Source organism: Hyla sarda, chromosome 7 (genome assembly GCF_029499605.1).
Source record: "Hyla sarda isolate aHylSar1 chromosome 7, aHylSar1.hap1, whole genome shotgun sequence".
In the NCBI taxonomy this organism is placed as follows: Eukaryota; Metazoa; Chordata; class Amphibia; order Anura; family Hylidae; genus Hyla; species Hyla sarda.
In genome coordinates this window covers 184181312-184198057 of record NC_079195.1, presented here as the reverse complement: position 1 = coordinate 184198057, position 16746 = coordinate 184181312, and the positions used below count along the sequence as shown (strand labels likewise).

General features: G+C 46.4%; 1 protein-coding gene across 2 annotated transcripts in view; it reads right to left on the bottom strand.

Moving 5' to 3' along the window:
* Positions 1–3273: 3273 nt before the first annotated feature.
* Positions 3274–16746, bottom strand: part of LOC130282862 (membrane-spanning 4-domains subfamily A member 15-like) — a 47596-nt gene continuing 34123 nt past the window's right edge. For both annotated transcript variants that reach the window (XM_056531739.1, XM_056531741.1), the window contains 2 exons: positions 10939–11058; positions 3274–3909 (listed from right to left, as the gene is read on the bottom strand). In XM_056531739.1, coding sequence (XP_056387714.1) covers positions 3787–3909; positions 10939–11058 — 243 coding nt within the window. In that variant the 3' untranslated portion in view covers positions 3274–3786. The remainder of the gene's footprint in view (positions 3910–10938; positions 11059–16746) is intronic.

The window sequence follows — 16746 nt, the reverse complement described above, 5'->3', positions numbered from 1 at the left end:
GGGCAGAAGCAGGGGGAGGTTGAATGAAAGAAGGGGCAGAAGCAGGGGGGGTTTGAATGAAAGCAGGGGCAGAATCGGGGGGGGGTGAATGAAAGCAGAGGCAGAAGTGGGGGGGTTGATTGGAATCAGGGGCAGAAGCAGGGGGTGAATGGGAGCAGGGTCAGGAGCGGTGGGGTGAATGGAAGCAGGGGCAGGAGTGGTGAGGGGGAATGGAAGCGGGCAGGAGCAGTGGGATGAATGTAAGCTGTGGCAGGAGCGGTGAGGTGAATGGAAGCAGTGGCAGGAGCGGTGGGGTTAATGGAAGCAGGAGCGGTGGGGTGAATGGAAGCAGGGTCAGGAGCGGTGGGGTGAATGGAAGCAGGAGCAGTAGGGTGAATGGAAGCAGGGGGGGGGGTGAATAGAGGCAGAAGCAGGGGGCTAAATGGAAGGAGGGGCATGACCGGTGGGGAAGCAGGAGCGGTGGGGTGAATAGAAGCAGGAGCAGGGGGTGAATGGAAGCAGGATTTTTAAAGAAAGTGGGCATAAGGGAAGGGGGGGAGGGGTTTGAATGTGAGCAGGGGCAGAAGCGGGGAGGTTCGAATGTAAACAGGGGCGGGGGGGTTGAATGGGAGCAGGGGGGTTGTAATGGAAGCAGGGGGAGTTTGAATGGAAGCAGGGGCAGGGGAGGTTTAGATAGAAGCAGGGGTGGATGGTTGGGTGGCTGCGGGTGAATGGAATCAGTGGCAGGGGTGGGTGGGTGGATGAGGGGTGAATGGAAGCAGGGGTGGGAGGCTGAATGGAAGCAATGGCAGGAGGAATGAAGGCAATGGTGCTGGGAGGCTGGAAGCAACATGGGTGGCTGAAGGCAAATGGTGGGAGTGGATGGGTCTGCTGGGGGCATTGTGTGCATGTGTGAGGCTGCTGGGGGCATTGTTTGTGTGAGACTGGAGGTATTTGTGTGTGTGTGTGTGTGTGTGAGGCTGCTGGAGGCACTGTGTGTGTGAGAAACTTCCTAGTATTACTTTTAAACCTTTGCCCCTCTAATGTATTACTATGTCCTCTTGTGGTAGTTTTTCTTCTTTTAAATATGCTCTCCTCCTTCACCGTGTTGATCCCCTTTATGTATTTAAAAGTCTCTATCATATCCCCTCTGTCTCTTCTTTCTTCCAAGCTATACATGTGAAGGTCCTTTAACCTTTCCTGGTAAGGTTTATCCTGCAATCCATGTACTAGTTTAGTAGTTCTTCTCTGAACTCTCTCTAGAGTATCTATATCCTTATGGAGATACGGCCTCCTTACTGCGCACAATACTCCAAGTGAGGTCTCACCAGTGTTCTGTACAGCGGCATGAGCACTTCTCTCTTTCTACTGCTTATACCTCTTTCTATACATCCAAGCATTCTGCTAGCATTTCCTGCTGCTCCATTAGAGACTGAAGGTATTTGTGGGGAAAAACATAGGATAATGCTGGAAAAGTACGATGGTTCTGTGGAGAAGAGTTGTGACTGGAAGAAACCATCATGATGGTCTGGGCCAGATGGAAAAGAAAAGGGAACAACTTTGATCAGAGAAGATATATAGCAGCACTGCAATCTACATAGCTAACAGATGTATAGGTGATGTGTATTGCTTATTTTGAGCCATTTAGCATCGAATATTATTCGGGGTGCCTGAGCCGAAAAAGGTTGGGAACCACTGATCTAAAATATCAATTGCACAGTGTCTCTCGACACGCATCTACTCACTACCAATGCAACTTTTCAGATTTTTTTCATCCGTAGATAAAGAAATTCCACAGAGATTTAATGTTTTGCGACAACGCGAAAATTTTGGGATTTTTAAGTTACGTTACTCTACACCCTTCAGCCTTGAACGAATACATTAAAAGCAATTTATAAACTATTGTTATTGTTTTTAATATTTTATACTATATGCAGTGTTATATGTATCATTATTATTATTAATATGGTTTCTACACTTTTTATGCATTATATATTTGCACTATCCCCTTATCCATTCATTTAACTTTATTTTATTCACTAAATTTTAATATTATGCATATGAGGATATTTATTTATTATATATATTTATTATCCATCTACTATCCTTACTTAGGTGCATCTATATGTGTGTGTGTATATATATTAACTTAACTATACTACCTCTTACCCATTGCATATATACATATTTTATATTTCAGTTCCCCTTCTTTTTTTTTCTCCCCCTATTTGTATATAACCTATCCAATATCAGGTATATGGCATTCCTTAGGACTATTATCTATCCTTATGTACGGTAATTTTTTACTTATTATTCCGCTTGCAGAATACATTTATATTCTTGTCACTTCTCCATACTAATTGCCGCATTAAAGGGTTTATCTCATCAAAAAAACTTTTGATATATTATAGATTAATGTATGCAGAATAACTTTACAATTGCATGTTATTAAAAAATATGCTTCTTTCTATTTAATTTTCCACTTTGAAGAAATGACCACTAGGGGTCTCCCTACCAGTCCTGGCAGCAAGCATTTCAGACTCATGCTGGAGTCCTAAACACTACGAGCTGCCAGTCTGCTTTGTTCACAAAGGAGAAAACTCAGAGCTGCCAGCCTGCATTGTTCACAGCATGTTTGGCTGTGAACAAAGCAGGCTGGCAGCTCTGAGTGTTTAGGACTCCAGCATGAGTCAGAAATGCTTGCTGACAGGACTGATCGGGAAAAATACAATAGAAAGAAGCATATTTTTCATTAACATGCTATTGGAAAGTTATTCAACATTCATTAATCTAAAATATATCAAAAGTTTATTTGATGAGAGGTACCCTTTAATCGCTGCCCCATACATTATGTATTTGTTTAGTATATCCCTACTATCTTCCTAGATATATTGTGGCCGATATATTCTTGCCCCTCATACATGCATTAACAATCTTTTTTTCCCTGCAGAACACATGCTTCTGGCACCGCACTCGGCTTTTCCACAGGCCGATCGCGGCAGCCAGTGTCCTCCGATGCGCTCTGTTTACACAGCGCTCCTTCTCTTACGCACTTGCATTCTTACTGGTTGCCAGCGGTAACATAACCAGCTGAATAGCTACGTGTCTATAGTTACAGCCTCTGTTTACAGCATACCGGAGTTTATCTCCGTGACACGCATCAACACAGCGGCTGTTCCATTCTAAGCCTCACAATTGATTTTACACCGGACACAGTTCCAGCACATCAAAACAGAACATACATTATGCCTTCTGCTCCGATTGTGCCTTCATGTTTTTTATGATTCTAATGCAGAGCTCTGTTTATCCACTGACTTCAGATGCATCCTTATCTGTTTTATGTTATTACTGACCATAATATGCTGATTTCCTCAAGTGTGACCTATTCCCTTTGCACTGTCCTCCATTTTGTTTGTTAATGAACATACTTATATAAACCCCTTATGTTTGCTGTTGTGTATGTACTCTGTCAATCTGAAGAAGGGGTAGTGTGTACCCCGAAACGCGTCATTGCTGTACATCAATAAAGTTGCCAATACTCAAGTGTGATACCACTGACGGACTTCTGAGCGCCTGCCAACAAGGTCTTTAGGTCTTTTTACTCCATTCCTATTCTATAGTGTGAATGCACCCTGTAAGGAAAGCAGCAGCAATATCAAATAGAAGTTACTATGTTCATTCTTTTGCGGAACATGCATTCCATCGGCGGAATTCTGCAGCGGCGTTTCGCAGCATGCACAGTGCAGCAGAATCCCACTGAAAACTCTGCCAGCAGAATGTCTGCAGTGTGAACGAGACCTTATTTTTTCATTGTGTAATTCTGCTACTATAGACTATTTGGGGTGTATAAGGTGGTGGAGAAGAAAATGTTGTTTCAGGCAAATCTGAAAAAGGTCTTTGAGGTATAAAATCATTCTCTATTTCAGATTCCTAGAGGAAAAAAAAAACATATAAATTATTGTATGGCAAACAAATATATCACATAGCTAACACGCCAATAAAGATAGACAGCAACAGATATTTTTGCCATATGTTACTGTAGCACAGATTTAAACAGAACAATATGCTGAAAAGTGGTTTATTTTAAACAAGGCTAAGGAGAGCTAAGGCCCCTTTCACACTACCATGAATAACGGACATTTTTTTTGGGGGGGGGGGGGAGTTTGGCGCCCGTCATTTTGATGGGTCATAAGGAGCAATAACGGGTCCCAGTGGACCCCATTATAGTCAATGTGGTCCGTCGGGTGCCGCTATTTTCAGAGAGAATAGCGGGAGAATGAGAAGGTTCAAGCACTATTTTTTCTCCAGCTATTCGGGAACCTAAAATAACAGGTTTCATAGTGCCGGAGACGTGGGAAAGTAGCCTAAGCTGCATAATGCCTGTCCCCTGCCTCCTCCACCCTTCCTTGCTTGGCTTCCAGGAGGTAGGAGGCATGCAGCTCTGAACCTTCTCTATAGCACTTGGAAAGAAAACATGATTTTATAACTTTACACACGTGCCATCAGCTAAGATTTGTTTTATCTCCTTATCGGATACCGGATATACATTTCTGTATATCATTTTATTGATTTGCCTCCCTTCCTTTCTATTTACTTCCACCTTCGGCTGTTTTCCTTTTAAATCTTTGATCATTAAAGGGGTTATCCAGGAAAAAACTTTTTTTTTGTATATATCAACTGGCTCAAGAAAGTTAAACAGATTTGTAAATTACTTCTATTAAAAAATCTTAATCCTTTCAGTACTTATGAACTTCTGAAGTTAAGGTTGTTCTTTTCTGTCTAAGTGCTCTGTTACGCCGAGCGCTCCGGGTCCCCGCTCCTCCCCGGAGCGCTCGCTTCACTCCCTCCGCTGCAGCGCTCCGGTCACGTCCTCTGACCCGGGGCGCTGCGATCCTGCTGCCAGCCGGGATGCGATTCGCGATGCGGGTAGCGCCCGCTCGCGATGCGCACCCCGGCTCCCCTACCTGACTCGCTCCCCGTCTGTTCTGTCCCGGCGCGCGCGGCCCCGCTCCCTAGGGCGCGCGCGCGCCGGGTCTCTGCGATTTAAAGGGCCACTGCGCCGCTGATTGGCGCAGTGGTTCCAATTAGGGTTTTCACCTGTGCACTTCCCTATATTACCTCACTTCCCTTGCACTCCCTTGCCGGATCTTGTTGCCTTAGTGCCAGTGAAAGCGTTCCTTGTGTGTTCCTTGCCTGTGTTTCCAGACCTTCTGCCGTTGCCCCTGACTACGATCCTTGCTGCCTGCCCCGACCTTCTGCTACGTCCGACCTTGCTTCTGCCTACTCCCTTGTACCGCGCCTATCTTCAGCAGCCAGAGAGGTGAGCCGTTGCTAGTGGATACGACCTGGTCACTACCGCCGCAGCAAGACCATCCCGCTTTGCGGCGGGCTCTGGTGAAAACCAGTAGTGGCTTAGAACCGGTCCACTAGCACGGTCCACGCCAATCCCTCTCTGGCACAGAGGGTCCACTACCTGCCAGCCGGCATCGTGACAGTAGATCCGGCCATGGATCCCGCTGAAGTTCCTCTGCCAGTTGTCGCTGACCTCACCACGGTGGTCGCCCAGCAGTCACAACAGATAGCGCAACAAGGCCAACAGCTGTCTCAACTGACCGTTATGCTACAACAGTTGCTACCACAGCTTCAGCAGTCATCTCCTCCGCCAGCTCCTGCACCTCCTCCGCAGCGAGTGGCCGCTCCTGGGATACGCTTATCCTTGCCGGATAAATTTGATGGGGACTCCAAGTTTTGCCGTGGCTTTCTTTCCCAATGTTCCCTGCTTCTGGAGATGATGTCGGACCTGTTTCCCACTGAAAGGTCTAAGGTGGCTTTCGTAGTCAGTCTTCTGTCCGGAAAAGCCCTGTCATGGGCCACACCGCTCTGGGACCGCAATGACCCCGTCACTGCCTCTGTACACTCCTTCTTCTCGGAAATCCGAAGTGTCTTTGAGGAACCTGCCCGAGCCTCTTCTGCTGAGACTGCCCTGTTGAACCTGGTCCAGGGTAATTCTTCCGTTGGCGAGTATGCCGTACAATTCCGTACACTTGCTTCAGAATTGTCCTGGAATAATGAGGCCCTCTGCGCGACCTTCAAAAAAGGCCTATCCAGCAACATTAAAGATGTTCTGGCCGCACGAGAAATTCCTGCTAATCTACATGAACTTATTCACCTAGCCACTCGCATTGACATGCGTTTTTCTGAAAGGCGTCAGGAACTCCGCCAAGATATGGACTCTGTTCGCACGAGGCGTTTCGTCTCCTCGGCTCCTCTCTCCTCTGGTCCCCTGCAATCTGTTCCTGTGCCTCCCGCCGTGGAGGCTATGCAGGTCGACCGGTCTCGCCTGACACCTCAAGAGAGGACACGACGCCGTATGGAGAACCTCTGCCTGTACTGTGCTAGTACCGAACACTTCCTGAGGGATTGTCCTATCCGTCCTCCCCGCCTGGAAAGACGTACGCTGACTCCGCACAAAGGTGAGACAGTCCTTGATGTCTACTCTGCTTCTCCACGTCTTACTGTGCCTGTGCGGATGTCTGCCTCTGCCTTCTCCTTCTCTACAGTGGCCTTCTTGGACTCTGGATCTGCAGGAAATTTTATTTTGGCCTCTCTCGTCAACAGGTTCAACATCCCAGTGACCAGTCTCGCCAGACCCCTCTACATCAATTGTGTAAATAATGAAAGATTGGACTGTACCATACGTTTCCGCACGGAGCCCCTTCTTATGAGCATCGGATCTCATCATGAGAGGATTGAACTTTTGGTCCTCCCCAATTGCACCTCGGAGATTCTCCTTGGACTTCCCTGGCTTCAACTTCATTCCCCAACCCTGGATTGGTCCACTGGGGAGATCAAGAGTTGGGGGTCCTCTTGTTCCAAGAACTGTCTAAAACCGGTTCCCAGTAACCCTTGCCGTAACTCTGTGGTTCCTCCAGTAACCGGTCTCCCTAAGGCCTATATGGACTTCGCGGATGTTTTCTGCAAAAAACAAGCTGAGACTCTACCTCCTCACAGGCCTTATGATTGCCCTATCGACCTCCTCCCGGGTACTACTCCACCCCGGGGCAGAATTTATCCTCTCTCTGCCCCAGAGACTCTTGCCATGTCCGAATACGTCCAGGAGAATCTAAAAAAGGGCTTTATCCGTAAATCCTCCTCTCCTGCCGGAGCCGGATTTTTCTTTGTGTCCAAAAAAGATGGCTCCCTACGTCCTTGCATTGACTACCGCGGTCTTAATAAAATCACGGTTAAGAACCGCTACCCCTTACCCCTCATCTCTGAACTCTTTGATCGCCTCCAAGGTGCCCACATCTTCACTAAATTGGACTTAAGAGGCGCCTATAACCTCATCCGCATCAGAGAGGGGGACGAGTGGAAAACGGCATTTAACACCAGAGATGGACACTTTGAGTATCTGGTCATGCCCTTTGGACTGTGCAATGCCCCTGCCGTCTTCCAAGACTTTGTCAATGAAATTTTTCGTGATCTGTTATACTCCTGTGTTGTGGTATATCTGGACGATATCCTAATTTTTTCTGCCAATCTTGAAGAACACCGCCAGCATGTCCGTATGGTTCTTCAGAGACTTCGTGACAACCAACTCTATGCCAAAATTTAGAAATGTCTGTTTGAATGCCAATCTCTTCCTTTTCTAGGATATTTGGTCTCTGGCCAGGGACTACAGATGGATCCAGACAAACTCTCTGCCGTCTTAAATTGGCCACGCCCCTCCGGACTCCGTGCTATCCAACGCTTTTTGGGGTTCGCCAATTATTACAGGCAATTTATTCCACATTTTTCTACCATTGTGGCTCCTATCGTGGCTTTAACCAAAAAAAATGCTGATCCCAAGTCCTGGCCTCCTCAAGCAGAAGACTCCTTTAAACGACTCAAGTCTGCCTTTTCTTCGGCTCCCGTGCTCTCCAGACCTGACCCTTCCAAACCCTTCCTATTGGAGGTTGATGCCTCCTCAGTAGGAGCTGGAGCTGTTCTTCTACAAAAAAATTCTTCCGGGCATGCTGTCACTTGTGGTTTTTTCTCTAGGACCTTCTCTCCAGCGGAGAGGAACTACTCCATCGGGGATCGAGAGCTTCTAGCCATTAAATTAGCACTTGAGGAATGGAGGCATCTGCTGGAGGGATCAAGATTTCCTGTTATTATCTACACCGACCACAAGAACCTCTCCTACCTCCAGTCGGCCCAACGGCTGAATCCTCGCCAGGCCCGGTGGTCTCTGTTCTTTGCCCGATTTAATTTTGAGATTCACTTTCGTCCTGCCGATAAGAACATTAGGGCCGATGCTCTCTCTCGTTCCTCGGATGCCTCAGAAGTTGATCTCCCTCCGCAACACATCATTCCACCTGACTGCCTGATCTCCACTTCTCCTGCCTCCATCAGGCAGACTCCTCCAGGAAAGACCTTTGTTTCTCCACGCCAACGCCTCGGAATCCTCAAATGGGGTCACTCCTCCCATCTCGCAGGTCATGCGGGCATCAAGAAATCTGTGCAACTCATCTCCCGCTTCTATTGGTGGCCGACTCTGGAGACGGATGTTGGGGACTTTGTGCGAGCCTGCACTATCTGTGCCCGGGATAAGACTCCTCGCCAGAAGCCCGCTGGTTTTCTTCATCCTCTGCCTGTCCCCGAACAGCCTTGGTCTCTGATTGGTATGGATTTTATTACTGATTTACCCCCTTCCCGTGGCAACACCGTTATTTGGGTGGTCGTTGATCGATTCTCCAAAATGGCACATTTCATCCCTCTTCCTGGTCTTCCTTCAGCGCCTCAGTTGGCTAAACAATTTTTTGTACACATTTTTCGTCTTCACGGGTTGCCTACGCAGATTGTCTCGGATAGAGGGGTCCAATTCGTGTCTAAATTCTGGAGAGCTCTCTGTAAACAACTCAAGATTAAATTAAATTTTTCCTCTGCATATCATCCCCAGTCCAATGGACAAGTAGAAAGAATTAACCAGATCCTGGGTGATTATTTGCGACATTTTGTTTCCTCCCGCCAGGATGACTGGGCAGATCTCCTTCCATGGGCCGAATTCTCGTATAACTTCAGGGTCTCTGAATCTTCCTCCAAATCCCCATTTTTCGTGGTGTACGGCCGTCACCCTCTTCCCCCCCTCCCTACCCCCTTGCCCTCTGGTCTGCCCGCTGTGGATGAAATTTCTCGTGACCTTTCCATTATATGGAGAGAGACCCAAAATTCTCTCTTACAGGCTTCTTCACGCATGAAGAGGTTCGCGGATAAGAAAAGAAGAGCTCCCCCCGTTTTTTCCCCTGGAGACAAGGTATGGCTCTCCGCTAAATATGTCCGCTTCCGTGTCCCTAGCTACAAGTTGGGACCACGCTATCTTGGTCCTTTCAAAATTTTGTGTCAAATTAATCCTGTCTCTTATAAACTTCTTCTTCCTCCTTCTCTTCGTATCCCTAATGCCTTTCACGTCTCTCTTCTCAAACCACTCATCCTCAACCGTTTTTCTCCCAAATCTGTTCCTCCCACACCTGTTTCCGGCTCCTCGGACGTCTTCTCGGTCAAGGAAATTTTGGCTGCCAAAAAGGTCAGAGGGAAAAATTTTTTTTTAGTAGACTGGGAGGGTTGTGGTCCTGAAGAGAGATCCTGGGAACCTGAGGACAACATCCTTGACAAAAGTCTGCTCCTCAGGTTCTCAGGCTCCAAGAAGAGGGGGAGACCCAAGGGGGGGGGTACTGTTACGCCGAGCGCTCCGGGTCCCCGCTCCTCCCCGGAGCGCTCGCTTCACTCCCTCCGCTGCAGCGCTCCGGTCACGTCCTCTGACCCGGGGCGCTGCGATCCTGCTGCCAGCCGGGATGCGATTCGCGATGCGGGTAGCGCCCGCTCGCGATGCGCACCCCGGCTCCCCTACCTGACTCGCTCCCCGTCTGTTCTGTCCCGGCGCGCGCGGCCCCGCTCCCTAGGGCGCGCGCGCGCCGGGTCTCTGCGATTTAAAGGGCCACTGCGCCGCTGATTGGCGCAGTGGTTCCAATTAGGGTTTTCACCTGTGCACTTCCCTATATTACCTCACTTCCCTTGCACTCCCTTGCCGGATCTTGTTGCCTTAGTGCCAGTGAAAGCGTTCCTTGTGTGTTCCTTGCCTGTGTTTCCAGACCTTCTGCCGTTGCCCCTGACTACGATCCTTGCTGCCTGCCCCGACCTTCTGCTACGTCCGACCTTGCTTCTGCCTACTCCCTTGTACCGCGCCTATCTTCAGCAGCCAGAGAGGTGAGCCGTTGCTAGTGGATACGACCTGGTCACTACCGCCGCAGCAAGACCATCCCGCTTTGCGGCGGGCTCTGGTGAAAACCAGTAGTGGCTTAGAACCGGTCCACTAGCACGGTCCACGCCAATCCCTCTCTGGCACAGAGGGTCCACTACCTGCCAGCCGGCATCGTGACATGCTCTCTGATGTCACGTGTCTTGGGAACCGCCCAGTTTAGAAGAGGTTTGCTATGGGGATTTGCTTCTAAACTGAAAAGAACAACCTTAACTTCAGAAGTTCATAAGTACTGAAAGGATTAAGATTTTTTAATAGAAGTAATTTGCAAATCTGTTTAACTTTCTGGAGCCAGTTGGTATATATATAAAAAAAAGTTTTTTCCTGGATAACCCCTTTAATGAGCCTTATAAACTGCTGGGAACCCTACAATCAGACACATCCTCTATCTAGAGAAGTTTATTCTCCTGGAGTACCCCTTTACCTGCCGGCATCTCTCACAATCAGAAGTCACCACTAGATCTGCATTCTGGCCAAAAAGAGAGGGCTCTCATTTATGTAATGCCTTATATAATGCCTGAGAATTGGGGCCCCTTTGTTTTTGTTAATGGTGGAGGCCTCAGCCCCCAGACCCCTACCATCTAAACTTCTGTCATGACATACCAAAGAATAAAGCAAAAGAACCCATGACAAGTAGGTGTATGACTTAGATTTTACTTTACCTGGGGATCCTTCCTTAGTGAACGGCACAGAACAGCTGATCCAAAGATACCAGCAGAAACAGAAAAACACAGTAGAACCACGTTTGTACCAATAAGGACATAATAAATGTTGAAGTCATCCTGTGAATAAAATACAAACACCATTTTTAGGTTAAAAAAAATTGTTAAAGGGGTTCTCCGGTGCTTAAACATCTTATCCCCTATCCAAAGGAAAGGGGATAAGATGTCTGATTGCGGGAGTCCCACAGCTGGAGACCCCCGAGATCATGCACACGGCACCCCGTTTATAATCAGTCCCCGGAGCGTGTTCGCTCCGGGTCTGATTACGGTCGACTACAGGGCGGGCGGCGTGTGACGTCACGCCTGCGCCGGCGTGTGACGTCACGCTCCGGCCCGCAATGCAAGCCTCCAGGAGAATAGCTATCACGCCCCCTCCTGTAGGCTTGCATTGTGGGGCGGAGCGTGACGTCACACGCCGGCGCAGGCGTGACATCACACGCCGCCCGCTCTGTAGTCGCCCCTAAATCAGACCCGGAGCGAACACGCTCCGGGGACTGATTGTAAACGGGATGCCGAGTGCATGATCACGGGCGTCCCCAGCTGCGGGACTCCCGCGATCAGGCATCTTATCCCCTATCCTTTGGAGTCCAGAGTCTACTCAAGTTTCCAATAGAGAACAACAATCTATTATTAACAGACAGGTGGAGGAGATAAAGGTTCTGGCAGAAAGGCCAAGTTCCCATCTACCACTATGGCTTATTTTTTGGGGTATGGCTTATATTGAGCGACTACATAGAACTCCTGGTATGGCTTATTTTATGGGTACCTCTTATTTTCGGGGATACACAGTATTACTGAAAAAGCCACTAAGAAAGAATCTTCCAGTTAACCAGTGGGTAGATAAAGATGTTCTGTTTCTCAGTTGCGAGCCCTCGCTTTGACTTGAGTATGCAGTATGCCAGACAATATCATAAACTGAAAACAACATTTTTGGCTTATTTAGGTGTTATTTCTGCTGTAATTGCCCAATGGGTACATATTTTTTGCTTTTCACAAAATGTTCACAAATGTATAACATTTTACAGTTGGCTAGAAAGTAACTGTAATCCAAAGTTTTTAATGAAATGCAGACAGTCAAAACAGTGGTCATTTGTTTAAAGGGGTGTGCCAGGATTTCTTATTTGACTATGCTACAGAGGCTGTAAAGTTAGTGTAGTTCATAATATAGTGTCTGTAACTGTGTTTGATGGCTGGGCTCGCAATTCTTATGTGATCTTTGCCTCAATGTTAATTTTTAACAGAATACAAAATGAGTGTCGGGTCAGGTTTTCCCAGGTTGCAGTGCACTCTAGACAGGACATCACTAGTCAGTTGTTGAAAGGGAGCCTGTCTGAATTTCAATGGGTGGAGCAACCATTGGGTGGGGGTGAGGGGGATCATTCTTCACAGGGCTGCAACTGTACTGCAATGGAGGAAACTCCATTGACATGTCCATTACTATCTGGCAGGTAAGTATTAAATCACCTTATGGTGGATAACCCCTTTAAGCCCTGCCAGTTCAGATTTGGAGCCCAGACATGTGGATCAGCTATCTGCACTTGTGGAACCATATGTGAACACAGAGAATAATATGTAAGACTCCTCACCTACTCGGCCAACCAAAGAAACCAGAAGGCGTCTAAAGTTATGGTGGGAAGGAGACCCATAAAGTAGAACCTAGAACTGACCTGGCAGTCAGGCCCCTAGAGCCAGATATTGCGACATGCAGATGTCGATTGTCCCCTTGTGGTTGAGCCCAAGAAGTTTCTCTGCCTTGATCTTGCAAAGTAGAAAGCAAAAATTTTCTGTTGGATTGTTGAAGGTCACTATGCTGAAGTTGTACAAGCTATAGGAGTGACCCTGAGTTTTCCTTAAGAAGTGTTTGCAGGAGATTTTGAGGAAGATACTCTTAAAATTGGTCTCCCTGACTTGCCTGTCTCCAGTGACAACTTTGGGATATTTCTCATCACATGCAAGGGAAAGTGAACTCCTAGAAAAATAAACTCCATACAGTGGAAAATAAACTAATCTATAGAGACAATGATGTATGTGAACAAGTTGTGGAACAGCTTGTAGTTCTAAATTGCATTGCCAAATGGTGAAGGATTTAGTTCATTCACATGAGCAACACTTGGTTTCTGAAAAAAAAAACAAAAGATTGTAGAGGTCAAAGGGGTACATGAAGAGGTCAAAGAGTACTATGAGTCTTACCCACAGTGTCAGTTACATACCCTGTTTAATTCTTAAGGAGTCCCTTGGTGCAACTCTAAATTGTTGATAGTGCCTTTAAAGGGGTACTCCAGCACTAATACATCTTATCCCCTATCCAAAGGATAGGGGATAATATGTCTGATCGCGGGGGTCCCACCACTGGGGACCCCCACAATCTGTCATTCAGCACTCACCTTTGTGAGCTCTCCGCAGCGCTGGAGGCTGTAACGCCCCCTCCCATAGACTTGCAGTGAGGGGGCGGGGCGTGATGTCACACGGGGCGGAGTCGTGATGTCACAATACTCCAGGCCCGTGGTTGTCACGCTGCACACTCAGAGCCTCCAGTGCTGCGGAGAGCTCGCAAAGGTGGGTGCTGACTGACAGATTATGGGGGTCCCCAGCGGCGGGACCCCCACGATCAGACATCTTATCCCCTATCCTTTGGATAGGGGATAAGATGTATTAGTGCTGGAGTACCCCTTTAACCTGTTAAGGACCCAGGGCGTAAACTTATGCCCTGAGTCCCGGTCCTGCGATATAACGTGGGGTCACACGGTGACCCCGCATCATATTGCGGCGGGCCCAGCGTCATAGTGAAGCCGGGACCCGCCGCTAATAGCGCGCAGCACTGATCGCGGTGTCGCGCGCTATTAACCCTTTAGCCGCGCACTCAAAGCTGAGTCGCGCGGCTGAAAACGAAAATAAAAGTGCACGGCTAGCTCAGGGAGCACAGGAGGAAGGTCTCTTACCTTCCTTCCTGCAGTCCGATCGCTGAATGAATGCTTCAAGCCTGAGATCCAGGCTTGAGCAATCAATCGCCGAAAACACTGATTGATCCATTCCTATGGGGATGCATCAATCAGTGTTAAAGATCAGTAAATGCAATGTTATAGCCCCTTATGGGAGCTATAATATTGCATAAGAAAAGTGTAAAAAAAAATCATTAACCCTTTCAATTATCCCTTCCCCTAATAAAAGTTTGAATCACCTGGCATTTCCAAGAATAAAAAAAAACCTGTGTATATAAAAATAAGCATATGTGGTATCGCCGCGTGCAGAAATGTCCGAATTATAAAAATATACCGCTTTTTAAACCGCATGTTCAATGGCGTACGCGCAAAAAAATTCAAAAGTCCAAAATAGCGCATTTTTGATCACTTTTTATACCACAAAAAAGTGAATAAAAAGTGATCAAAAAGTCTGATCAGAACAAAAATGGTACCACTAAAAACTTCAAATCATGGCACAAACAATGAGCCCTCATAGCGCCCTGAACACAGAAAAGTAAAAAAGTTATAGGGCTCAGAAAATGAAAATTTTAAACGTATAAATTTTCCTGCATGTATTCATGATTATTTTTATGAAGTGATACAAAATCAAACCTATACAAGTAGGGTATCATTTTAACCGTATGGACCTACAGAATAAAGATAATAGTGTCATTTTTGCTGAAAAATGTACTGCGTAAAAACGGAACCCCCAAAACTTATAAAATAGTGTTTTTTCATCAATTTTGTCGCATATTGATTTTTTTTCCTGTTTCACCGTAGATGTTTGGGTAAAATGACTAATGTCATTACAAAGTAGAATTAGTGACGCAAAAAATAAGCCATCATATAGAATTTTAGGTGAAAATTTTAAAGAGTTATGATTTTTTAAAGTTAAGGAGGAAAAATTGAAAATGAAAAAACGGAAAAAGCCCGGGTCCTTAAAGGGTTAAGAGCACTGCAATGGATCTGGTACAACATCAAATACACTAGAGGTCAACAACATATTCTGCTGTCCTTGAATATACAACCTGCTAATCTAGAAGCAATCGTTCATTATCAAAAACCATTGTAAAATAGTTGTTTTATATGTTTACAAGGGCAGGATATCTAAAGAAATAGTTACCGATCAGGGGACACCCATTATGTCAAAGATTAAAAATGTTTTTTTTATAAACTGTTAAAAAATACCAGAAACATCTACCAGGTTTTTCTCCTTTCAAGTTAGTGTATCATACCCCCAAGGTCTTTTGGATATTGCTAAGGAGACCTTGAACATGAGGTGACACCACACAAAAGTGTGACTAAATATATTGCCTAAATAAAAGATAGAAATAAAAAAAATTATCCCTATTGTAAAAGAATAACTACAGCAAGACCAGAAGATCCAATCGTGGTTTTCAATAGGTCTACTAAAACAACAACCTTCAACTGCTACCGGCCAGGTGATAAAAGTAAATTTCAGGCTAAATGGCAAGGGTCTTAAATTGGCACTGTCATTAAACATGATTTTTTATATTTGATTCAAATAAATAACTTTTGGCTTCCATATAAAAAAAAAAAAAAAATGTTTTATGTTAGTTTTTCTGCTGTATACTTCTAGCCACTAGGGGTCTCCCTTCTTGGCAAGAACACATTCCATCTGGTCTAAATCTCAGATTTTGGTCTCCTGCTTGTAATGGCAAAAGTCCAAACTCAGGAAGTGTTTCTCTGCCCTGAGCTTGATTGACAGCTGCACAGAGCCTCACTGACAGCTGCACAGACTAAAAGCTGCACAGACTAAAAGCTGAACAGAACCTCACTGTCAGAACCCATGGGGTTAAATAGTTCATACAGTTCTCTGTTTTATTTTTTTTGTTTGGGCTACGCCCAGCTGCCTTGACTGGTCAGTTGACATTGATGTGAGCACCTGGTCTGGGCCTATTTAAGCTGGCAGTCTGCTCTCATACCTCTCCTGCGAAAGAGCTCCTACACCTTGCTAGCGTTTTTATTGTATCTCGAAATTCTGGCATATTTGACCCATTGGCTCCGCTTTTTGACTCTTCTTCTGTTTCTGCGATTTGGCATATCTGTTATATCTTGGTACTGACTCTGCGTGTGGGCTGTGGCTTATTGTGTGTGTATGTTTTGTTATTATTTCTGTTAGTGTGTGTTTCCATACAGTGTACTGACCTACGTCTGTATTATAGTTTATTTTGTTGACGTTTGAATCCCTGCACTTATTCAGGCAGGGACTGTCACCGTGGTTGTGGACCCATCACCTAGGGCGGGTACGCAAGTAGGCAGGGCAAGTGGGAGTGAGTTTATGGCTTCACTCTTCCCTGCCCAGACGTGACATTTTTGCATGCCCACATACCTGCATTTGCCTTCTTCCCTTGTTCCTGCATTATGGAAGCTGTGTCTGCTTTAGTGGAGCAAATGCAGGGCTTGACTCAGCTGGTCCAGGATTTAGCTGAACACCTTCAGCAATATGAGTCTTCTCAGTCTCAGTCAGGATTAGTTCAGACCTGGAGTCAGAGGTTGCAAGATCAGGAGTAGTTAATTCCGAGCTTGTTGTCATTATTCAGGAGCTGGAGTCTGCCCGAACTCAGGTGTCATCTGTATCTGTTTCAGCTCCTGTGGAGCCACAAGTTAGTATGACTTTAGCTGTGCATTTGGATAGACATTTGCAAGAGTGTTCTTCATCCTCTGTCTCTCCTTTCCTGCTTGATTCCTCTCCTGTCTCTAAATCTCTGCTTGAGGATGAACCTATGCAGAAAGGGTCCATTCGAATTTTTACTGTGGAGAGGAT